Source organism: Lagenorhynchus albirostris, chromosome 14 (genome assembly GCF_949774975.1).
Source record: "Lagenorhynchus albirostris chromosome 14, mLagAlb1.1, whole genome shotgun sequence".
Taxonomy (NCBI): Eukaryota; Metazoa; Chordata; class Mammalia; order Artiodactyla; family Delphinidae; genus Lagenorhynchus; species Lagenorhynchus albirostris.
Genome location: NC_083108.1, coordinates 63622854 through 63646799, shown reverse-complemented (window position 1 = coordinate 63646799; position 23946 = coordinate 63622854). Strand labels below are relative to the sequence as shown.

The 23946-nt window shown below is 57.4% G+C and overlaps 1 protein-coding gene across 2 annotated transcripts in view; it reads left to right on the top strand.

The window, feature by feature from the left end:
* BCR (BCR activator of RhoGEF and GTPase) overlaps positions 1-15424 on the top strand; it is a 97858-nt gene extending 82434 nt beyond the window's left edge. For both annotated transcript variants that reach the window (XM_060121973.1, XM_060121972.1), the window contains exons 17-23: positions 9379-9438; positions 10405-10514; positions 11810-11949; positions 12476-12610; positions 13355-13460; positions 13901-14063; positions 14402-15424. In XM_060121973.1, the coding sequence (XP_059977956.1) occupies positions 9379-9438; positions 10405-10514; positions 11810-11949; positions 12476-12610; positions 13355-13460; positions 13901-14063; positions 14402-14491 (804 nt within the window). In that variant the 3' untranslated portion in view covers positions 14492-15424. The remainder of the gene's footprint in view (positions 1-9378; positions 9439-10404; positions 10515-11809; positions 11950-12475; positions 12611-13354; positions 13461-13900; positions 14064-14401) is intronic.
* Positions 15425-23946: the final 8522 nt, after the last annotated feature.

Here is a 23946-nt window from a genome sequence, read left to right as displayed (position 1 = left end):
TCCCCGTCAGCCCAGGGTTCAGTTGGGCCAGTTTTAGGGTCTTGGTTTAGAGCTGAGCTTCTGGGTGGAAAAGCAGAAAGGCAGGCCAGGATTCATCCGTCGTCCCACCTCTGGCGTCCCAACCAGGGACCCGTGGCCAGCCAGGTCCCTCCCCCCACCAGGGCCACCCTGCGTGAGCTTGGCAGACAGGGTGCTGCGTGGGTGGCTCCTCTGGGTGCTGCCCGATAGTTACTGCCTTGCGGCTCATGTGTATTGACTCCCCGCAGTGATCTTGAGACCCAGCCTTGTGTCTCCACATAGATCTTGTCCACCCTCCTGGCTTTACGTGGAATCCCATGGATTCCATCCTCACTGCTGGGCCGTTTTGTTCTCGATGGACGCTAGGGCAGTCCCCAAACGGTGCTGTTCCGTGAGTGTCCTGAGCTGGATGCCTTTGAGTGCCGCCGTGTTTAGGCACCTGCCTCATGCCGGTCATCACTCTGGTCCTTAGTCGTCACCTCTGCTGCTCGAGGATGGCTGGCTCACTTTGCTCCCTCCCGCTCCCCTCCGTGTCTGCACCTGCCCCCAGCCCCGGCGTCCCTCACCCACACGCACCTTGCAGAGCCTACGATGAGCTGACAGGCTGGTGCCCGGCTCCTTTTCTTGGCTCCGGTTCCTCCAACCTTTGACGCCAGTCACCTGCACCCTCCACGGCTGGGGTCCCAGGGGTGGTGGGCTTTGAACTGTGGCCTCTAAGCTCTGCCGCTGGGTAACCGAGGGTCTCAGGAAGGAAAAGAGGAAAGAACTGATACTCATTTTCCTCCTTTACTGAGTCAAGCCGTCTTTGGAAACCCTCTGCCTTGATACATCTTGATGTAAACAGAACATTTCCTTATGCTCACACTTGTGTTCTCCGACAGTCAGGGGGTACCAGGTGAGTGCCTGCCCCATCTGGGGAAGACGTGAGCGATGAGATTAGGGGGCTGGTGAGGGGCGTCTCCCCGAGTCCCTGCTGCTCCCAATGTCTGATCCCAGCCTGCGCTTCCCCATCCATGGTGCTTTGAGCTCCTCAGACAGTCCTCCTTCCAGTAGGACGCAGATGTGAGATGGGAGGGGGGGAGGGGTGGACTCTGTTAAAAAATACGTTCATGGCTTTGTTAAACCAGCAATGCGGACTTCATTCCAGGGGGCTGTCGAAATAGGAGAGAGATGGGGCTCAGCTCTGAAAACAAGGAAAGGTGGGAATTTACCGCCCGGGGGACAGGGAACAGATGGAAAATGACTGAGAACATCAGTAATGGTGGTAGTAAGATAACACCAGGGCCAAGGGGGTTTCTGGCTAAGCCGACCTAATGGGATTCTTGCTAAAGACAGGCCCAGGTGATCAGACATCACCAGGGGACGGTGGGGAATGAGTAGCTTGGTCAGATGTCGAGGTTGCTTAGATATCGAGCGAGGATGGGGGATTCTTGCTAAACTGACTTCGCAGGATTCTTGCTAAAATTGGCCTCTTGAGGACATGCCCCAGGGATAAGACCTACAGGCATACCTCAGACATACTGCAGTAAAGCGAGTCATGGGAATTTTCTGGTCTCCCAGTGTGTATAAAGGTTATGTTTACACTGTACTGAAGTCTAAGTGTGCAATAGCATTATGTCTGAAAAAACAACGTAAGTACCTTAATTAAAAAATACTTTATTGCTGAAATATGCCAAGCAGCATCTAACAATGCAGGGTTGCCACAAACCTTCAGTTTGTAAAAACACAGTATCTGCAGAGCACAGAAAAATGAGGGATGCTTGCAGTTGGAAGGCAGCCCTGAGAAGCCTGTAGATTTGAGTCAAGGAGAGACTGTCAAGTCCCCCACCCCGCACTGCACCTCCTGGGACCTGGGGTGAGTCATAGCTGTGTCCGCCCAAACTCGTTTCCTCACCCGTAAATGGGTGGGGGGCGTGGAGCTGTGCGTGGGGGCCTTCAGTGTCAGCTGCTGCTATTACTATTATTATTTGTCGTCACTGTTGCTAGTGGACAAGGCTGGCTTTGGCTCCACCCCCTCATCTCTGCTTCCCTGGGAGACACGGTGGGAAACCCCACTCTTGAGCCATCATCACCCCGGGGGGGGATCCCAGAGGGGCAGGAGGGACGTTGGTGACTCAGGCTGTAGGCGGCCAGGGGGGGACCTTGTTTATGAGTCGGGGTCCTCAGGAGGAAGAAAGAAGGAAGTCAGGGGAGGGTGGTCATGCCAGCGACACCCTGGGACCCCAGCCAGGCCTCTTTCTCCCTCCCCCTCTCCCCCACGGATGCCTTTTTTCTGTGGAGGGTCCACCTCGGGGAGGGCGTCCATGACTCCCGGGGCCCAGTCTTCCTGCGTTGGGGCTTTTCCCAGTAAATCCAGGTGCCTTCCGAGCCGGGCCATGTGCGAGGGGTGTGTGGCCCTGCGTGTCCTGCTGCGGGGTTGGGGGAGCGACGCATGCCTACATCCCCCAGGTGCTCCCTGCCCCAGGTACACACCTTAACTCGGAAGCTGAGTGGAGAGCCCTTCCCATGAGGGGGGGAAGGTGCAGCACCCCAGAGTGTCCGAGGGGCGCCGTGTAGAAGTGGAAGCCAGCCAGGGGTCAGCGGGCCCCAAGGGGCCAGGGATGGAAATCGGACACACCTGCCTGGGCCAGAGGTGTCAGTATCATCTGGGGAGCTAGGTCCCAGTCCCCCAGGTTAGGGTTCCGGATCCATGTGTTTTTACCCCCCTGTTGGTGTCGGTGAGTGGTGGGTTCAGGAACCACTGGCTGGACTCTCAGGTTTCGGCCCCTGCTCTTCAGGTGACTGTCCTGGGTGAGTTGCCAGGTCCCGCTTCCCTCCCCGAGAGATGGAGCCCCCGCGAGAGGAGGGTGGGGGACTCTCCCTCCAGAACCCAGGGTGGGTGAGCTGGTTAGCTCAGAGCACCAGCCAGGGACCAGGAAGGAAGAAGGACAGGCTGTCCAGTGGGGACGTGGCCCCGGGGTCGTTGCGGGCAGGTGTAGAGGGTCCAGTGAGCTCCCTCTTCAAGCCAGATCTGAGGCTCAGCGAGCTGTCCATCCTCAGACCCCAGGAGCCCGCTGTGCCACCCTAGTGATCGATGGCCTCCGTGCGCCAGGCCCCGGGGAGCCCGAGGACAAGAAGACAGCTGCCCCCAGTCTTCACGGTCCAGAGCTCAGAAAGGAGGATGCTGCAGATGGGGCTCGAGGCGGAGCAGGCCCTGCCTGGGGCAGCCAGTGGCCTCGATGGTGCAGTTATGTCAGAGGAGAGAGGAGTCAGGACAGACGCCTTCACTGAGGGTCATTGCGTCTGGGGCTTCAGGGGCTGGTTCCCTGGGTGGAGATGAGCACATCCTAAGCTCCAAGAGCAGCCAGATTCATGGGGATGTACGGGGCGCCGTGGTCTGAGGAGTCGCTCTATGTGTCCCAGCATGTCCTGGGTAGGGAGCGGGGGGTATCACCAGGGTCAGCAAAGCCCAGGGAAAGTGGAGCCTCACGCTATCGTGAATTTCTTCCTTCAGTTTTCCTTCCCTCATTTCCCTGTGCAATGTCCTGTCTCTTCTGCTCAGAGGGTAACTTTCTATCACATCCTGGAATTTTGTCTGCTCCCATTGGCATTGCTCTTGTGTGTGTCTTGCTCAGCTCACAGCTCAGGTTCTGATGGGAGCATCAGAAGTGATTTTTTTTTTTAATGTTTTATGTCTCATGTGAGCCTCACGGGTGAGACTGGGGCCTCGGGTGTCTGGTTTGACCCTCACTTTATTTGAGACTACAGCTCTGGGCCGGCTCAGGGTGGGACATGGTTTCCCAGACTTCTCCTTCAGCCGGGAAGCTTGTACCCGGACTGGATATGGACCAGGGGGTCCAACTGTGCCCCTTTTGGGGCGTCCTGACACCCACACTCCAGCCATCACCAAGCTGTGAGGTATACCCACTCTCAGTCAGTCTCCCCATTCGACCACCAGTTCTGGGCCATTGTGCCCCGGGAGCCCAGGGGAGTGCCTGGCAACATCACCAGATGGGGAGGTACCACCAAGACTTGTACACACATGTTCTCAGCAGCACAGCCCATGACAGCCTCAAACTGGAAAGAACCCAAGCATCTACCAGCTGCTGGTGAGTAGATAAACAAACTGTGGCGCGACCATACTGTGGAACGGTATGCAGCCATAAAAAGGGAAGGATGTTCTGACACGCTACGTGGATGAACCTTGAGGACCTTCTGCTCAGGGAAATAAGCCAGTCACAAAAGGACAAATACTGGCTGATTCCACTTGAGTGAGGTATCCAGGGCAGTCAAATTCATGGAGGCAGAAAGTAGAATAGAGGCCATTGTGGGGGTGGGGGTGGGGTGGGCAGAGTTATTGCTTAATGAGGCCGTTTCTGTTTGGGAAGATGAGCAGGTTCTGGAGATGGACATTGGGGATGGTTGCACAACACTGTATATGTACACGTTTACATTACGTATCATATGCATGTATGTGTGGGCACAGAGATACCACAGTGAATGAAACAGAGAAGGCCCTGTCCTCAGGGCGCTTGCATTCTAGCAGGAGAGATACACACCAGCCAAAGTGTGGATAAGAGCCCTGGAGACCCGTCGGGCAGGAGGGAGATGGGGAGGGGGCAGCTGATCCTGTCACAAAGTCCCCGAGTCGCACCTGCCATCAGGATCATCTCAGGACCTTCCACGTTCCGTCCACATGGCCGTTCACCGTGCCAGGGCCACTTGTGCGCATGGGGATGGAGGTGCGGTAGGGGGTCAGGAATGAATGGGGTGAGACTGTGTTGTAAAATGGGTGGTGATTGTTTTTTACAAACATTTGAGGAGGATTTTAGATGTTCAACTGTAAAAGTTGTGAACATGTAAAGCCACAAGAGCACATCCTTGTACGGGTTCCCTGGGATTTGTCCTGAAGAAGCATATCTCTGCCACCGTGGGGAGAGTGATGCTGGGACCCAGTCCCTCCTTGGCTCTCTTGTGGTCCAGTTTGGGGCCCAGTATCTTTTCTTCGTTAACTGACATACCATGCAATGCATCCCTTTAAAGTAGGTAAGTCAATGATCTTCAGTAACTGACAGCATTGTACAACCAACAATCCTGTTTGAGAATGTTTCCATCCACCCAAAACCCTTGCCCTGTTCCCACCCCCAGGCCCGGGCTGACCCGCTTTTTGTCTATAGATTTGCTCATTCTGCGTGTTTCCTATAAACAGAACCATACTCCATGACGTGGTCTTCCTGACTGGCTTCCTCCACTTAGCAAAATGTTTTTGAGGGTCACCCGCGTCATAGAGCGTTTACTTTATTCCTTTTTTGGCTGGACCACATCTCATCCGTGTATCCGCTCACCACGTTTTGTTTATCCATCTGGTGGCCAGTTGCTGGATACTTGGGTTGTCTCCAGCTTGGGCTTGTGACGGTTAATGCTCCACGAATGTGTGCACGGTCTGTGTGTTAACAGATGTTTTCCTCCTTCCTGTGTGGAGACCCATGAGGGGAATTGCCAGGTCAGGCAGCCAAGGTTAACTTTGTGAGGAGCTGCCCTGCTTTTCCAGAAAGGCCACAGCAGCTTACGTCCCCGTGGTGGTGTCCGAGGGCTCCTGTTTCTCCACATCCTCCCTGACCCTTGTTACCATCTGTCTTTTTGATTGGCGCTGTCCTTTGTCTTTCTGGGTGATGCTGTGGCCTGGTTGGGGTTAGGGAAGGGCAGGAAGGAGTTAAAGATGGAGAGAATAGAGCTCCCAAGAATAGACGAGTGAGAGGAGAAGCGGGAGAGCAGATTCCCCTCCTGGGGGGAGTCTCTGGTCCCCTCTTAGGGACCACTCCAGGGAGTGGGTTACAGTGCAGACACGTGGGGCTCAGTCGGGAGGGCTGGGGAGGCCCCGCTGGACCATCCTGGATGTTGACAGTTTCCCGGAGGAAACTACAGTCTCCAATAAGGCTAGTGAGGAGGGAGCAGCATTTCCATTTTGGACAGTTCGGTCCTGCCACCGCCCAAGCTGGGGTGGGTGAGAAGATGCCCCGGGGTTGTCCGTCGGTGACCCGTTTGACCGTGTCTGCTACAGAGCAGGCAGGGCAGTGCCTGGTCCTCAGCGCCTGCCCCATCCTCACCGCCTCCCTGGCTGGTCACAAAGGACCGTCTTCCAGGCAGACCTTGGGACAACCGTCCACCAGGCTTACCGCCCACATTTGTTTCTCGGAGGCCCCCCTTGCCCAGCCCTAGGAGAGAGAAACGGGGACCTGGACCTTCCTCCTGGGAAGACAGGCGTGAGCAGGCCCTGTGCCCACCCAGGCCCTGTCTCTGAGCAGTTGGCGCATTCCGTGCTGAGATCCCGACAGCGGCCCTGGGTTTTCCCTCGACTGCCGTTTTCCGGCCCTCTCCCCTCCATGGTCCCCACTTGTTTACTTTCCTGTGCTTTCAATAGCCCAGGACAGAGCGCGCCAGCCTTGAGTGTTGTTTGGGGCTGGACGGAACCGAGGCACGGCCTCACCGTTGTGTTATTCTCATGCTGCTTCCACTTTGCTCAGCACGCTGTGTTGGTTGGAGCCGAGCCAGCCTCGGGACCGTCTTCCCACTGGAGCCGCCCGGGCAGCGCCGTGGCCCAGGTCTGCACTCTGGGGGCTAGTGCGCGCCCCAGCCTCTGGGGCCCGGTGGAGGTAGGGCTGGACGTTGGTGCTGGGGGTGGATGGTGGCACCAAACCCCCTTGTCACTGGGCCAATCGGCTGTGCTCTGGGGGCTGTGGGATGTTCTCCCACCTGAGTCCAGCCCCGGCAGTGCCTGCCGTGATGGGGTCACTGGCTGCGGGGAGGTGGGGGGGGTGTCCCCTGAGCACATCTGCCCTGAGGCAGACTAGCCGGGCAGACACGGGTTACTCAGCGCCTCCAAAGTCACCGACAGGAAACCAGCCACTTGAGAAGGAAGCTTGGCTTTTCTGGGCTTTGGAGAAAATAATGACGCATCGGAATTCCCAAAACCAATAGGCTGCTGGTGGGGGTGTTTTTCCCATACAAACAAAAAGTAGAACTCAGGGGTGATGGGAAACTTTTACCTTGGCTAGACTACAGGGGCGGGGCTTCCCGAGAAGCCTGGTCAAAAGGCAGAGGAGGCCGGGAGCTCGCCACACTGCTGCCCATCGCGCTCCTGCCCTGCCACGCTCCTGTCCATTGCGCTTCTGTCCATCACACCCCCGCCCTGCTGCCAGCCCCTCGAGCAGCAGAGCTGAGGATGCGAGAGACACCATGTGCAGCCGCCCTGCAGGGCTTCCTGCGGTACCTCCACCCCAGCCGGGCAGGCCGGAGACGGGTGGCCTCTGTCGAAAAGCACCTATGTGCTTGCGGCACCGCCCTGTGGACACACATCCGAAGCCTCGTGTGCAAGAGCAAGGTGGGCCTGCGGGTGGGCCGGGGATTCCGGGGTGGGTGGTGCCAGGCAGGGTCCCTGCCGCCCGGTGTCGGGCTCTGCTCCCCTCCCTGTCCCTCTCCTGGTCGGCTGGGGCTGGGCTGTGTGTGCCAGTCTCTGTCCTGGGAAGAGGAGAGGGGAGAGGGGCTTAGTGATTACCGTTCTTTGGAGGGAAAGGAAAGGTATCTTTCTGCTGCCGTGTCTCCCTATTTACAACTGCCAGATGTGGAGGGAAACCGTCCCTTTCTTTGGGAGTAGGAAGAACCATGCCTGCCCCCTTCCTTCCTGGGCGGCCAGGACATGGGAGCTGGGGGTGAGGGACCAGCAGTGCGCGTCCTTCCCTCCCGCCACACCTGGTCTGGTTGAGAGCTGGGAGCTCCACTGGTCCCAGAGCTGTGAGGGCCCTGGTGTCACCCCCCTGCACGCACCCTCCCCCAGAGGAGGTGTGACCCCAGCTGGGTGTCGGGAAGCACCATGTGGGAGTGTTCTGTGACTGCTCTCTGCTCACAGACCTGCCCCTCAGGGTGGGGTCCCCACAGCCCAGGAGTGTGGCCCCCGAGACCCTCCTGGAAGAGGAGGAGAACCTGTCACCACACGGCCCAGGAGGGAGATGCTCTGCCTCCCTCTGTTTGTCTGTGTCAGTCTGTCCATGCATTTCAGGTCCTTGCGAATGGTACCCAGTAGGGTCTAGAGGGGAGGTGAGGAAGGCTCACCCCCAGGAGTACCTGTGATGACCTCTGTGCCAAGCGGGGGCAGGGGAAGGGCCTGGGTGCACACACCTGAGAGGTAGGGCTTCGGGGCCTCGCTTTCCAGCTGCGTCTCCTGCACACGGCCCAGGTGGCTGTCTCCTCTCGGGTCCCTTGTAGTGGATAAACAGGCGATGGCTGTCCTGAGCATGCTGTGCGCAGTACCGCCATGTGTTGGGGTGGGGTGCACGCGTGTGCAGCACTCATGAAGTGTGGTCCTGCTCTTAAGCAACTTTCTAGTAGCAGAAATGAACCATCACCCAAAGCAAGCGATGAAATCCCGGGGCACTGTGCAAGGAGTGCCAGGTTATGTGGTGGCTCCCTGACCTCGCTTCATACCAGAATCACCTGGGCAGGTTTTGGTTGTGCTGCTGTCAGTTCTGCGGAGACTGGGGAGGTATTTCTTTAACAAGAGCTCCCAGGTGCTTATTCGTCCAGCCCAACCCGCTGGTATAGAACATGCGCTCCCCAGACCAGGGGAAATGGAGCCCTTGTGGACAGGGGACACGCAGCCTGACCAGGATGGTCAGGGCATCTTACAGCAGCACAGTCAGGTGACACTAAACAGCAGGGCGCCGAGGACCGGCGCTCAGACAGCGCTCTATGGGATAGAAGCGAGAGGGGCTGCAGGGAGCCTTTGTCCAGCCCCCTCGCCAGTGGCATGATTTGGAGCTGGGCTCCGGGTCCTTCTGGGCCTGACTCTGAGCCATGGGCCCGGCCTGGACTGGAGACCCCGCCTGCACAGGCTCCCACAGCCAGAGCTCGGGGCAGTGTCCCCAGCTCTTGGATGACACACCCCCAGGAAGATGCTTTTGAAATCGGGCTTCCCAAAGTGTCTAAATCAACTGTTCAGCCTCCTCCGAGCCACGTGAAGCACCTCTGATGCCGGAGGTGGGGGCAGGGAGCAGGACGGCAGGGCTGCCAGCACTGATGGTAGCTCCCATTGGGAAGGCACCGGAGGAGCAGGGTACAGTCCCCGAGCTGTTGCTGACTCATCCCGGGGGCAAGCCTGGGCTACAGGCAGCAAAGGTCTGGGGGCAGGAGGGCTCTGAGGTGCCAGGGGCTTCTAGCAGGTCCTCTCCTCTCTCAGGACCCCTCTTGGTCTCTGGATAGCGGTGCTGGCCAAGGTCTGGCTCCGATTCGACTTAGACATGGAGAAGTAGCAGGCTTGGGCTGCTGCCCGGCCAGGCCTCTGCACAGACCCCAGGGCATCTGATAATCATGGCCCCTTGCTTTCAGCTGGACCCCCAGGCCCTGCAGGACAGAGACTGGCAGCGGACCATCATCGCCATGAATGGGGTATGTACCCATGGGGCTGTGTTGGCACCCGCTTCTTGCCGAAGGCTGGGGTGGTCCCAGTCTCTTCCAAAACAGTCAGAAGGAGGCTGAGCCTGAGCCGGTGTCTCAGGGGGAATGTGGCTGGAGGAGGCAGAGGCACTGTGGGGCAGAATCGCTGTGTGCAGGCAGGAGTCCGCCTGGTGGCTGGAGTGCAGTCACCCGCCAGGCACTGAGCATCCCTCCTCAAATGGCAATCCAGTGGCATCATGGGGACAGACAGGGCCTTGACCCTGGGGTCTGCCCGTAGAAACTAAGACCCCTGATTAGCCTTCAGTTCCCCAGAAGGATTTTTTTTAACATCTTTATTGGAGTATAATTGCTTTACAATGGTGTGTTAGTTTCTGCTTTATAACAAAGTGAATCAGTTATACATATACATATGTCCCCATATCTCTTCCCTCTTGCGTCTCCCTCCCTCCCACCCTCCCTATCCCACCCCTCTAGGTGGTCACAAAGCACCGAGCTGATCTCCCTGTGCTGTGCGGCTGCTTCCCACTAGCTAGCTATTTTACGTTTGGTAGTGTATATATGTCCATGCCACTCTGCCCCAGAAGGATTTAGACCTTAAAAAGAAAAACTACTACCACACACCAAAAAAAGTCTGGGCATGTAGGACAAAATGTTACCATTTGATAGATAATTCATCTTTTTGTTATATTATTCTCTAGTGTTTTGTTATTGTTGTTAGAATTATATAAGAAAGAGAAGCAATGGGGTCGTTGGGGGAGGTTCTGCAGAAGCTGGTCCTTAGATCACCCTGACCATTCCTGGCTCTTGCTGAGTTGGACTAGGGGCCACCCCACACCTGGACCTTACCCTGCTCACCCGGGGTGGGGGGTGGATAGAATTGCTGAGATCCCGGGGCCCCTGGAAACACAGGCTGTGAGGACCAGGAGGGTGAGAGGGTCATGCCCCCTCCACCTGCAGATTGAAGTGAAGCTGTCAGTCAAGTTCACCAGCAGAGAGTTCAGCTTGAAAAGGATGCCTTCCCGAAAACAGACGGGCGTCTTCGGAGTCAAGATCGCCGTGGTCACCAAGTGAGTGGTGAGGGGTTGGGGCTCATGCGTCTCTGGTCCCTAAGGACCAAGGGCACCCCCTCCCCAGGTGTTTCTGGAGGAAAGAGAAGGTGTGGGTCTCCTACTCTGTGCACAGTCACTGCACGGGGATGCCTTCCAGGCCCTCGGAGCACTGTGCTCCATGTTTACCATGAAAGGTGTCCCCGTAAGCTCAGAGGCGTCCCACCCGCTTCCTGTGCTGCCCGCGGAGCTGCGCTCGGCAGGGTTTTCTTCCCTCCCTCGGAATTTGTCACGATCAGGCCTCCTGTTCAATGATGGAAACGCTGCCCCTTTGTCACGGGTCCGTTGCCAGGAGAAGCTTGTGTGTAGGTTTGAGGGCAGTTCTCAGGGACACAGGCCGCCTCCTGCCAGAATCCATTCGCTTCCCCGATTTGGAATCTGGCCGGGCCCTGACCTCGCTGGTCGTCAGGCAGGGACCTGCGTCAGACGCTCCCTGGACACCTTTTCTGTCCAAACACTGCTCCCTGCTCCCGGCTGCACCCCAGTCGTCCCCCCCAGCACCTCCGGGTGGCTCAGGGCGGGAGCAGAGAGCACTGTCAGCAGGTGCCCCAGAGAAGCACTGCTTGTGAGACTGTCTAGGGACAGAGCTTTGCCGGGCTCCCGCATATGCAGTCACTAACCTAGACTGAAGCTGACCCTCCAGACGGCAAGTCTCCTGTGTTTGAAGTGCTCTTACCCTGGTGTCCTGCCTGGAGCTACTGGAATTGTCCGTTGTTAAGACGTGGAAGAGAAAAGTGTTAGAATCACAGGAGTCTGAGCACTGGCGTGAGGCAGCCCCATGGAGCTGGTCCTCTGGCCCGGCTGCCTGCCGGGCTTAGGGCTCACCTCTGCCCCAGGCCTGAAGGGGTCAGGATTTTCCTCTCGCACAGCAGGTAGGGGGCAGGGCTGAGACCGGGTCCCCTCACCCGACTCGGAGACCAGACCGCTTTCCAGGACCCTTGCAGTCACCTGTTAACCCAGGGCTGGGATCTTTTAACTGACTTCCAGTGGCTGACCTCAGTTAGAAAAGCCTCCTGACTGTCCCTCAGAGGTCGTGTGTGACTTGTAGGGTGTCCAGCCATCTGGGGCTGTTGGAAAGGCCCCGATAAGATATAAGCAGTGATAATCGTGAGATCTCAGAACAGAGAGACAACACACAGAAGGCTCTGGGTGTGCCCAAACCTGGGTGCTGCAGGTGTGCAGAGAGGTGCGGGGATCAGCCCCACTGCAGCCCGAGCCAGGGCTGCCAGGCACTGAGGGCATCCCCTCCCCTGCAGGAGGGAGCGTTCCAAGGTGCCCTACATCGTGCGCCAGTGCGTGGAGGAGATCGAACGCCGGGGCATGGAGGAAGTGGGCATCTACCGCGTGTCCGGAGTGGCCACCGACATCCAGGCACTGAAGGCGGCTTTTGACGTCAGTGAGTGTCAGGCTGGGCAGTGCGGGATGGTGGTGTGGGCACAGTGCCCAAGCCGAGATCCCGGCATGCCCGTTTATGTTACAACGAGAAGGAAATGGCACTGTGGGAGGAGGTTCTGCACAAGCCAGTTCTTAACCCGTCCTGACCACACGGGCATGGCTCTTGTGGAGCTGGACCAGGGGCTTCCGTGGGGGCGGCCCCATCTTGCACCAGGGCTCCGCCTGCTTGCCCCCGGCCGGGAGTGGAAAAGAGGTGCCAACCGAAGCCCAGGGGTCAGTGCATCTGGCTGCAGAGAAGCCGGTGGAACAGCCCCAATTGCCAGATAAGGACACGAGACCCCAGAGGGTCCTGGAAGTGGAAGAGGGCAGAGCCGGGACTTCGGCCTGGCCTGGAGCCCTGGACGTGTGGGCCCAGCCACAGTTACAGCTCCCTTTGGGTGGCCAGCATGGGCCCGGCCTGTGGCTCAGAGGGTAGAAGCGACTTGGGGTCCACTGTGGGCCTTGTTCTACGTCTGTGCTCTCTCCAGACAACAAGGATGTGTCGGTGATGATGAGCGAGATGGACGTGAACGCCATTGCCGGGACGCTGAAACTCTACTTCCGAGAGCTGCCTGAGCCCCTCTTTACCGACGAGTTCTACCCCAACTTCGCCGAGGGCATCGGTGAGTGAGGGGGGTCAGGGGCGAGGTGAGGGAGCCCGAGTTTCAGCCCAAACCCTGCGTGTGGCGGGGGACCGAGAACCAAGCCGGTCCCGAGAGGCCTCTGCCCATCCTCAGCGGACTGCCCGCTGTCCCGGTCCCTCCACGTCGCCCGAGAGGCTGCAGCAGCTGGCGCTGCTGTGGACACGGCTGGGTGCGGGGTCCTGGAGGCCACTGTCCTCCTCATCTACCCCAGGTCCTGGCCCCGTCAAGCAGGGCTTCAAGCCCGACCTGACCCCCAGTCTACCTGGAGGGTGGGGGGCGCTGGTGCATGGGCCCCCTCCAGGGCCGTTCAACAGAGGACCTGGCCCCCTGGGTGCACGGGGTGATGTGATGAGGGGGCCTTGGGGCCTCGCGGCCCTCCTGCTTGTCACTCTTCCTGCTTTATTCCAAGCCCGGCTTCCCCTGCCTTGGGCTCTTCCGAACAGGAGGCGGGGACGGCCGAGTGTGCCAGGAGGGCAGCTGTGCCCGGCGCCTCCTGCCGCTGGTCCCTTTGGTGCTGTTGACCCCTTTGAGATTCAGAAAAGGCGTCCAGGGTGGCTAGCTCCCCACCCCAGCTCCCACCACAGCGTCCTCAGTGGGGGCCAGTGCTGTGAGGCAGGACGGTGACGGCCCTGGGCTGTCCTGTGTCCTCCAACACGGGCCCTGGGAGAGGCCTCCAGCCCATGCTTGTGACCCTGAGAAGTAACCGCTCCGCGCCCCCCGCAGCTCTCTCAGACCCCGTGGCAAAGGAGAGCTGCATGCTTAACCTGCTGCTGTCACTCCCGGAGGCCAACCTCCTGACATTCCTCTTCCTTCTGGACCACCTGAAAAGGTAACCCCAGCTCCTATGTGGAGGCTCAGGGCTCCGGGACCCCCAAAGGCAGCAATGGGGGGGTCCTCCGTGCTCCACTGTCTCCCCGGTGTCAGACTCCCCGGCACCCAGGGCCTTCTCTCTACACCTGCCCCGGTCTGTGGTTGTCCCCTCTGGGTACCAGAGCCACTGCCACCCCCATCCCGCTCTGCCACGGTGAGTGGTGTGCTCAGATCACCACCACCACCGCCCCCCATCCATCCCAGAACCGGCCCCTCCACCTGGTGGCCTTGAGCACTCTTCATCCCGGGCCCCTCTGACCCAGAAGAGCCAGGGTGGGGTCTGCTTTCTGCACAGCTGGGGCTGAGCCCTTCCTCCCGGGGTGGCCTGGGTCCCTGCCCACGTCCATCCTCAAGGTGGTGTCACAGCAGCACCCGCTCTTCTGCCTCGGCCCTCCGCAGGGTGGCAGAAAAGGAGACAGTGAACAAGATGTCCCTGCACAACCTCGCCACGGTGTTCGGCCCCACGCTGCTCCGGCCCTCGGACAAGGAGAGCAAGCTCCCCCCCAACCCCAGCCAACCCATCTCCATGACCGACAGCTGGTCCCTGGAGGTCATGTCCCAGGTACGATGGCCCTTGCCACCCGGCCTTACGCAGGTGGCCTCTGTCTGCCCCTCCCTGCGTCCTACCGGTGGTTCCCACCGAGTTGTGCAGGGTGGGTGTCCAAGGTTTAGAGAGGGACTTGTCCAGGGCCACGAGGCAGGGAGGAGTGGGGAGGACCCAGGCCACCGCTTTCTCCTCTGTACCTTTGTGGGGCTTCTCAGGGCCCGCCCCACCTGGCTGTCCTCCAGGGGCAACTAGATCTCTTGCTGTGAGAGGCTTGTGTAACCAGCAGGGCCCTCGGGGCTCTGCTGGAAAGGCCTCTTCTCTGAGCCGCTGTCCCCTCCTGCTCTGCCCGGCAGGTCCAGGTGCTGCTGTACTTCCTGCAACTGGAGGCCATTCCTGCCCCAGACAGCAAGAGACAGAGCATCCTCTTCTCCACCGAAGTCTAAAGGCCCAACTCCACCTCCAAAATGGCGGCAGAACGGCCTGGGAACCTCCTAGGGAAACGGGCTACCCACAGAGCAGGAACCCAACCTTCTAGAGGAGTCATTAGGCCACCCCCCAGGGCCAGGTTGCTGCCAAGAGACAACTACCCAAGGCAAAAGGCCAAGTGGCCTGGGCAGTTCCAGGCCCACCTTCGGTGGGGCCTGGGAACTCTGGGCTGGCCTCAGACTGTGGTTTTCTACGCCGCCACCAGAGGGCGCCCCAAGCCAGCCCTCGTGTCTCCGGTCACGGGCCTGGGCGGGACCAGGCAAAGGGAGTGGTTTTTACGCATTTAACTTATGAGAGTTTAAAGATTTCTACTGGATCACCTGTCGAGATGCACCCTCTCCAGGGAGAAGGGAACAGGAGCAGATTCCCTTGGTATCGTGTCTTGAATAAATACTGCTGCTGCTTCGTGCCCAGGGGCCAGGCCCTGTCCAGCGTGGGTGGGGGCGTTTCGATTTCCCAGACTTAGAAATTCGACTCCTGTTTGTAACAGGTTTGAAAAGCTAAATCTACACTGTGTAGCGCTTGACCCCTTTCACCTCCTTTCTTCTTTCTTTCTAGAAGGATTTGTGCAGAAATGGGTCTTCTTCCTGTTCTATCCTGTTGCTTTGTTTTTGCTGATCACGTGCCCCTCGGAAGGCAGCTCCCTGCGGAGCTGCGTAAAGTCCAGGACCGGACACCAGGGGAGGGAGGCCCAGGCTGCGCACTTTATGGCTGGTTGTCTAGGGAGAGTGATCCTGTTCACCATCCCGACTACCCACCGGGCACGCACTCTCCTCATCAGCTCAGAAAGGCCTTGATCTCTGGCCTCCTCCGGCCTGTGGCCCATCCACCCCCAAATCTCCCTTCCCCTAATCGTGTCCCGACCCCCCCCCCCCCCCCCCCCCCGCCCAAGATCGCTTCATTCCTCGCTCTTTGCTACACACACTCAGCAAACTTTTGTAAAGTTTTCCTCTGGGCGGCGGCAGCTTACCGACAGCTTGTTTTAACCTTTGATCTGAATAGCCTTTTGATACTTGAATATTTTTAAGTTTTATACATAGTTTCTAATTTTTTTCCTAACAGATTCAGATTCCTAATAAGATATTAGAATGTACTCTGTGGACAATCTATGTCCCAGCGGCATCTCGTCTTCCTCTAAGCGCCAGCTCTGTTTCCATCAGGAGCCACTTCTGAAGTCTCCTGAGCATCTGGAATTGGGGTTGGGGGGGGATTAGGAACAGGCTGGGCCGAGGGTAGGGGCTCCCATTCCGAAGCAGGTGGAAGGACAGAGCCCCCCCACGCTCCACACACCTGTGCGGAAGCCAGGATGCGCCTGGTAACCCTCCTGACCATCTGACTTAGAGGAAAGAGAACTGGGGAAACCACTAAGTATTTTGAAGAAACAAGTCTGTGAAGAATTGCATCACTTTTTTCAAAAAAGGGATGGGGGCGAGGAGAGAAGAAACTTCCATGCTGGACTTGCAGGAAGAGAGGATGTAGCTGAACCGGAGGAGGGAAGCGGTGGCATCACTCAGGAAAAGGCGTTTGCTTGTCACGCGATTAGACCAGTAACAGGTAGCGCTGTCCAGGACCCTTCCCACGTCCCTGGCGGGGTGGGAAGGCTCAGCTGGTGTGTCAGCGGGCTGCTCCTGCCCGAGGTCACAGCACACAGGGGGCCACATGCCCCCCCAACTCTACCCTCTGCTCACGGACCTGCGGAGGCAGGGACAGAAAAAGAAGTCACTCGAAGGTCTTAAGTCTGCATACTGTATTTATTTAGTTGTACTTTTTTCTTGTGAGGAGAGCAGACCCACCGTTTTAAAGCAGTGCTGCTCTCCTGGGGGATGGGGGGGGGGGAGCAGGGTCCTCTGTGCTTTGCACGTCTCTGGGATCCATGGGTTTCCCGGGCCTCCAGTCCCTGGCCTCTTCTGGCCTGGCTTCCCATCCCCGTCTGGCCCTGCAGGGGGAACACGCTTTACTTAGAAAAGCTAGACCTGGCCCCGGTTTCTTTTTCCCTGGAGTCTCATGATTTGCCTCTGTCGCATTGAAACTGGAAAGCAATCTCTCAGTGTCTGTGCCAATTTTCGTTCCCTCCCCGCATCTCCTTCCTCTATTTGCTTTTTATTTATGTAGGATGCGTGGTGTTTAGTGATGGAACGACCACTCTTTCTTGTTCAGCTGTCAAAGCACTCCTTTGCCGAGCCTCAGTGGTGGTGGTCGCTTTGGGTCGCTGGGCGCCCCTGTCGTCCGTCTGACACTCAGGCCTGAGGGTCGGCAAAGCCGGTGGGCAGGTGATTACCTGGAGGCCAGACGTGACCTTCCACAAGGCTCAGCCGCTGGACTTGGCAACGTGAAGTGATGCCTTGCCGTCTGGGCCGTAGGTCTGGGTCTGGAGCCTGAGCAGAGGGCAGCCCAGCCTCGGGCTGCAGGTGGCAGGCAGTCTCTCCGCAGCCACATGTCTGAGTTTGAGCTCGGCCATGTCTGTACCACCACAGGGGAAAGGACAGCTGCCGCTTTCATTAAAGTTCCCCGAGACGACTTGTGTCAGTGGTGATGGCTGCAGTAGAAAGAAACACCGTGATCAGAGCCTCTGGGAGCATCCCCGGAGCCACTGGGTTGGGGCTGAGGGTGGGCAATGGAGCTGGAAGAAGAAGCAGGTGGTGTGGAGAGGTGGGTGTCCAGGAGGCCTCCCTGAGGGTAGTGGGCACTGCTGGGGACAGCCCAGGCCGCCCACTTGCCCACAGGCAGTCGCCCCGCTGAGCATGGGGCCGTCTGGTTTGGGACGAACGGCAGAGGGGACACCAGCCGTGCCAAGCCCGGGGGCAGGGAGGGCTCCAGCCCCACAGAGCCTAGCCCTGCACGAGCCCCTCAGCCTCTGTGGTTTCCGGTGGTGCTGCCAGGTGTGGCCTTTCTGTTGCCAGCAGACGGGACATGGGTCACTCTTAGCCATCACCAGCCTTGCCCACAGAAAAAGCCACCCAGCTTACAGGGAAGCCACGCCCGGGTGGAGAGGGGTGTGCAAGGTGGGCTCTGCTGATGCAGCTTAGGACGAGCTAGGGCCACACCCATTCGGACCCCAATTGCCGTGCTCGGTGCCTGTCGGCCATCACCCCGAGGCTCCCCCAGGGTCTTCATGTACACCATGCCATCTGCCCACCTGACACCTGCTGATAAGGAAAGGGCTGCCACTGGCCCTCCTCCAAGTATTTGGCCCCTAAAAGGCTACTTAGCTCTCTCTATCCCTACCTTCCTATTGGAAAATCTGTTCCAAAAAAAGCAAAAGCGCCATTGCATCTCTTACTAGGAGTTGATTTGGGGGGCAAGCTGACTGTCCCCACGTTCCTGAGAGCAGGGGCTGTGTCCAGCCAAGCCCAGGCCAGTGGCATGGCCCAGGGAGCAAGACCGTTCACTGCTGTGGAATTTGAGGTCTTACACCTCAAAGACCCTCAGGGGCCTCTTAATCCAATCCCTTTACTTGGTAGGTGGGTAAACAGGTGCGCAAAGGCCTCCCCACACACCCGGTGTCCCAGAGTTGGTTGAAGAACAGAGGCTGGGATCTTGGTGTCTTGATCCCTATAGGCTGGCTCCCTTTCTGCTGGACTGGACATGGCCAGCTGAGCAGGCCCTGCGCCGAGGCCCAGCGTCACACACATACCCTGGGCAGATGAAGGAGGGCAGGATTTTGTGTAGAAATCCCAGAAGAGCTTGTATACCTGCCCCCACAAAAAAGGATGCCCCAGTTGCCTTAAACGGAAGCATTTCTACGATGAAGCTAATGATGAGCTGTCACAAACAGCTCCGGAAAAATAAACAGAAAAAGTGAGGGGGCGACAGACACACCAGCTCTTGAAGAGGCCCAAATGGCCTCCCAGAGCAGCTGCCGTGGGTCAATGGGCAGGATCGGTCCTGAGAGTCACCTCTGGGTGAGACAGCTGTCAGACCAGGGGAGAGAGCCCTGCGTCACCCCAGCTCTCCCAGGGTGGGAAGCCAGACGGCATGACAGACAGGTAGCCACGTAAACGGTTTCCTGGAAGATGGAGCCCTGCTGCGTCTCTCAGGTGTCTGGGTTGGGAAGGAAACCAGCTGCTTGGGGGACTGAGGCCGCTCCTCTGCATGTCACCAAATGAGATGCACCAAGTGCCCGGCCGGACCTCATAGGCCACGTGTCCCAAGACGGGCCTTCCCAGGGCCTCTCTGGCCAGTTCTGCCAAGTCACCAAGGGCTCAGTCCACACACCGGCTCCTTTCCGTTCCCCTCCTGTAGGTGGAACCTGGCAGACCTGACCAGAAACTCTCCCTTGGGGTTTTCAGTCACTTGGTGGAAACGAGCCCAGCAGCTGGGGATGGGGAGGTTCAAATGGGATTCTGGCCGAGAAAGGGCCCTGAGGAGCATGGTCTACGTGGGCTCAGGTCCTGAGCCACTGCCAGCTGAGCAGCCCCGGGAAGAGGGGGCACCAGGATGGTGGCTGCCACAGACGTGGGGCTTCCCCGGGGCTCGAGGGCTTGAATGACCCCTGGGGGTGGGCCTCCCAAGCCCAAGGCCCGGCCCCAGGGCCAGCGTGGGAAACCGGGCCTCATGCAGAGGGAAACAGATGCTGCAGCTGCTTGTTTAAATAAAACCACCACTTAAAAACTGCCTTGCTGGGTGGCACTGCCCTGGTTCCCTCTGGGGCTCCCCAGCCCCCATAAGCCCAGCCTCCCCACTGCCACTGGGCCAGAAGGAGGGAGAAGCAATGGGGAGAGGGGAATGGCTGCTGTTTCTTCTATTTTCTGAAAATAACGTTTCCTGTGTCGGGGTGGCGATCAGAAGTTAGTTGGAACAGGCTATGGCATCTGTGACTTTTGTCTGTGTTCTTCATTAGATAAGCACTCCTGATCTGCATTTCCCAAGCAGGGCCCTTTCATCTGGCGACGGCCAGGAAGAGACTCCTGGGACTCCTGCTCAGTGGGCAGCATCTGCAGGAGCCTGTCCACCCCAGCAGGCTGGCCTCTAGCCCCTGCATCTCGGCCCACCCAAGCCATCTCATGCTAACCCTGCCTCCAGGTGTTGCCATGCTGGGGTACTAGAGGGTAGTAAATTCCTCCTCCACCAGCTGGCATTGTCCACACCCTCCTTGTGCTCCTTTCTGGCCCCCAGAGTTTTCTAGACTCCACTGCTCCATGGTAGTTATGAACTGAATTGTGTCCCTAAAATTCACATGTTGAAGCCCTAACACCCAGTGTGACCGTGTTCAGAGATTACCTTTTAGGAAGGTAATTAAGGTTAAATGAGGTCATAAGGGTGGAGCCCTAATCTGATGTGACTGGTGGCCTTATAAGAAGGGGAAGAGAGGGACTTCCCTGGTGGTCCAGTGGTTAGGACTCTGTGCTTTCACTGCCGAGGGCCCTGGGTTGGGGAACTAAGATCCCACAAGCCACGCAGCACGGCTGGCTGAAAAAAAAAAAAAAAAAGGAAGAGCACCAGTGATCTCTCTCCACTTCTCACAGAGGAAAGGCCGCATGAGGACACGGAGAGAAGGGGTCAGCTGCAGTAGAGGCCTCAGGAGGAACCAACCTGGATGGCACATTGACCTTGAGAAAAATTAATGTCTGTTTAAGCCCCTGGTCTGTGATTTATTGTTATGGCGGCCTGAGTCCACTAATACAGTGGCCTTTGGCTATTCTGACCCCTGGATGTGGACCCAAGCGTGGAACTCGAGTCCTCCCCATGCTGCTCCGGGTTAACAACCCTCTTAAAGGGTCCCAGGGTTGTTGACTGATCACACTGAGGGCAGGGGGCTATCACCCTCCTTGTCCAGGCCACACCGGTGAACCTCATGGATGAGCACATTCTGGGGGACCGAGGCTGCTCCTCTGCGTGTCCCCAAATGACATGCACCAAGTGCCCGGCTGGACCTCACAGGCCACACGTCCCAAGACAGGCCTTCTCAGGGCCTCTGGCCAGTTCAGCCAGGTCACCAAGGGCTCAGTCCGCACACCGACTTCTTTCCGTCCCCCTCCTCAAGTCAACTGGAATCTCTTCCAGTTCACACTTGGCCCGTGGCTCCTCTGGTGACCCAACCACAGCCACCACCTGGGTGCTGGCCAAAAAAAGAAAGGTGGGGGGCTGTGAGTCCTGAAGATGATTCTTGATTCTCAAAGAGGAGACGTGGGCATGTTTGGAGCCTTGGGATGTGTGCAGGATTCTCGGGAGACTAGTTTGCAAGGCGGGGGGCACCAGCGGCAGAGGGAGAGGGCCCAGGGTCCAGAGGCCAAGGCTTGGGCAACTCATGCAGCTCCCAGAGCCTCACTTGTAATTTGTTTTTTTGGCCACACCGCGCAGCTTGTGGGATCTAGTTCCCGACTAGGGATTGAACCCGGCCAGGCCCACAGCAGTGAAAGCGTGAGATTGCCAGGGAACTCCCTCCTCACCTGTAAAATCGGGACTTGCTCACTCTGACACTGGGAAGGGGCACACACAGGCTGAGGAGCGCTATTTAAGCCTCAGGCACATTTGGGTGGAATCCCTTTATCCAGCTCATCTTCCCTTGTCTTCCGTGTCCCCACCACGATATGCTGTTGTTTCCTGAGGTCCCCATGGAGCTGAAACAGGAGGCTGCACAAGGGTGACTGCTTTCTGTGGATGGGGACCTAGAGCTGAGAGATGACAGAGGAAGCATTTCCAGAGCCCTTGCCACATGCCAGGACCTGCCCTTGGGACGCTTACAGTCTCTGGGGCCATAGACATTACCGTTTACTAGCCGTGTGATTGCCATGTGCAGAGAAGCATGGTGTCCAGAGGGGCACATATTGGGGTGGGGTGGGGACCTATTATTTAGTTCCCCAGCATCCCTGACCGGTGTGGGAGAATTGCCATTGTTCACAAAAGAACTGGAAGTACAGAGAATTTGAGGGCCATACTCAAGGTCACACAGCTGTCCCGGCCAGAGTTCGGGCTCAAGTCCAGAGACCAGCAGACTTGGTACATGGGTTCCCTTCTTGCTGGCATCAGTTTCTCTGACTGTGAAACAAGAGGGTTTCATGATCTCTGATCTCTGTGGGCTGTGAGGAAGGGGGGACACCTGTCCTGAGTTGGTGTCCTTCCTGTGTCTCTTCTGGATCACCTGCAAGCCAGCTGGGCATCCCAAGGAGTCTCATGGGGTTCACACCATGGTTGCTGGGTAACCGAGTCCCTCTCAGGGCAAGCAGCCCATCTCTGTCTGCAGACACATCTTTGCTCAGCTGACAGCTGAACGTCTCCTGGGACTCGGCGCACCCCTGGCTCCAAGAGAGGCATGTCAAGAATCCCAAGCTGATGTCCTGGCACTCGGAGCTGATGATTTGCTAAGGGCTGGGGACAGTTGTTTTCTGATTAAAACTTGGCCTGCGGTCCCTGCCTGTTTGGCTCCTCCAGCTGTGGTGCAGACAGAGCAGCTGGGCCCGAGTGGAACAGTCAGTGTCGGGGGTGAGCGTCAGGGTGAGCTGAGGGGGTCACCAGGAAACCAGAGGCACAGAGCTCAAGGGGGTTCCAGGCTGCAGCGCTCCACCCATCTCAGTGGTGATGAGACCCCAGCACTGCAGGGCTGGCGGGGCCTGACCTGGGGGGCAAGTGTCAGCCTCTGAGGCTGATCATCACAGTGTCCCAAATCCTGCCACTTGGTGGTCGTGGGCCGTGGAGGCTGGGCCCTGGGAGGGGCTCACACAGTGATAAATGCTCTGGGCACCTCGCCAGCTCGCTTCTTGCTCCTGGCCCGCAGCTGCCCAAATTGCCTGCTCTTTCTGCCCCTCCAGTCCTGGCAAGCCGAGGAGAAGGGACCAAGGTGTGGTAAGGCTGATGGGACAACCCAGCGCTGAGGCCCAGCCACACACTGGGGTGAAGTCTGGACAGTTCCATGCACCCCACCCTCTGATCTATGTCCTCTCCTCTGGCCCCATCGCCATGCCAGGACTCCAGCCTCCCCAGGTGTCCTGACTCTCAGGGTCGCCCTCCCCACCCTTCATGTGTCATGAGGGCAGTCTTCCTAAAGAAGATCTCACAACATGTCACTTCCCTGTCCTAAAGCTGCTGTGACCGGCCCCTGTGCACATTATAGAAGCCCAGTTCCGAGGTCTAGTGGGGGAGGCTCTCTCTGCCTCAAATCCTCCTCAAATGCCACCTCCTCCCAGAATCCTGCTGATCCATCCAGGACACCTTAGCAGCATCTCACCTGATTCAGGACCAGGTTACACTGCTGTCCCAGGCAGAGAAGGCTCTCAGAGGCTAGGGACCTGGTCAGAACCATCTTTGTACCCTCTCCCACCCACCCACCCACCCAACCCTGCACAGGTGCGGTTCAGCAGACCTGGTTCCTACTCAGGAAATGTCAGTAGCCTCCTGCTTGGTGGAAAATGGCGCTTTTGCTTTGGAATTTCAATGGCAGAAAATCTAGGTTAGTAGTTTTGGTTCATTAAAAGTACTTCGCTGTGTATAAAGACGTTCATAGGAACTTTATTCTTAATGTTAAAGGGTAATGTTTTAAAAAGGTAAAATCATGACTCTTATACAAATATAAAATAAACATATATCAAAGAGTTTACTTAACTCATTCATTAAATGAGGGAACCAGTAAGGTGTTACCGTCAGTTCAAAGGAGAACTCCAAGGTCAGACACATATATAGAACAGAAATATTGAAATGAACTTGGAGGCAAAACTGGTTCTTCCACTGTGGGGGAGGGTTGTCCTTGGACAAGAATTATTCGCATTGCTGTCAATTTTCTACAATATTGCAAAAGAGCTCAAAGACGATATAAGGCCCAAAGTCCAGCCCCCCCCCCCCCCCCCCGCAGAATCAGAATCAGATAACCTAGAAGGGTGTGTACCAAGGATGCATATAGCTTCCCATTGGAGACTCCAGGAATCTTTTTTTGCTTAATCCAATTTTCATTCCACAAATAGCTCACAACTGGAGACAACTCAAATGTCCATCAATAGAATGGATAAACCATGGAATGGTAAATTCATACAGTTCAATATTACACAGCAACCAAAATGATATTCATTTTGCATGCCACAGATGCATGCAACAAGATGGATGAATCTCACAGAATTCATGTTGCGTGAAAGAGGGTAGACACAAAAAGATGCTTGCTGTAGGCTGAATAATGCCCCCTAAAGATATCCAGTCTTTCCCTGGGACCTATAAATGTTACCTTATTTGGAAAGAGGGTCTTTGAAGATGTGATAAATTAAGGATCATGAGATGGGGGGGTTATTCTGGATTATCCAGGTGGGCCCTAAACACCATCATGAGTGTCCTTATATAAGAATCAAAGGGAGATTTCACACAAACACAGAGAAGGCCATAGACCAAGGCAGAGATCAGAATGATGCAGCCACAAGCAAAAGAACATCAAGAAATGCAGGCAGCTGGCAGAAGGCAGAAGAGGCAAGGGATGGATCCTCCCCCAGGGCCT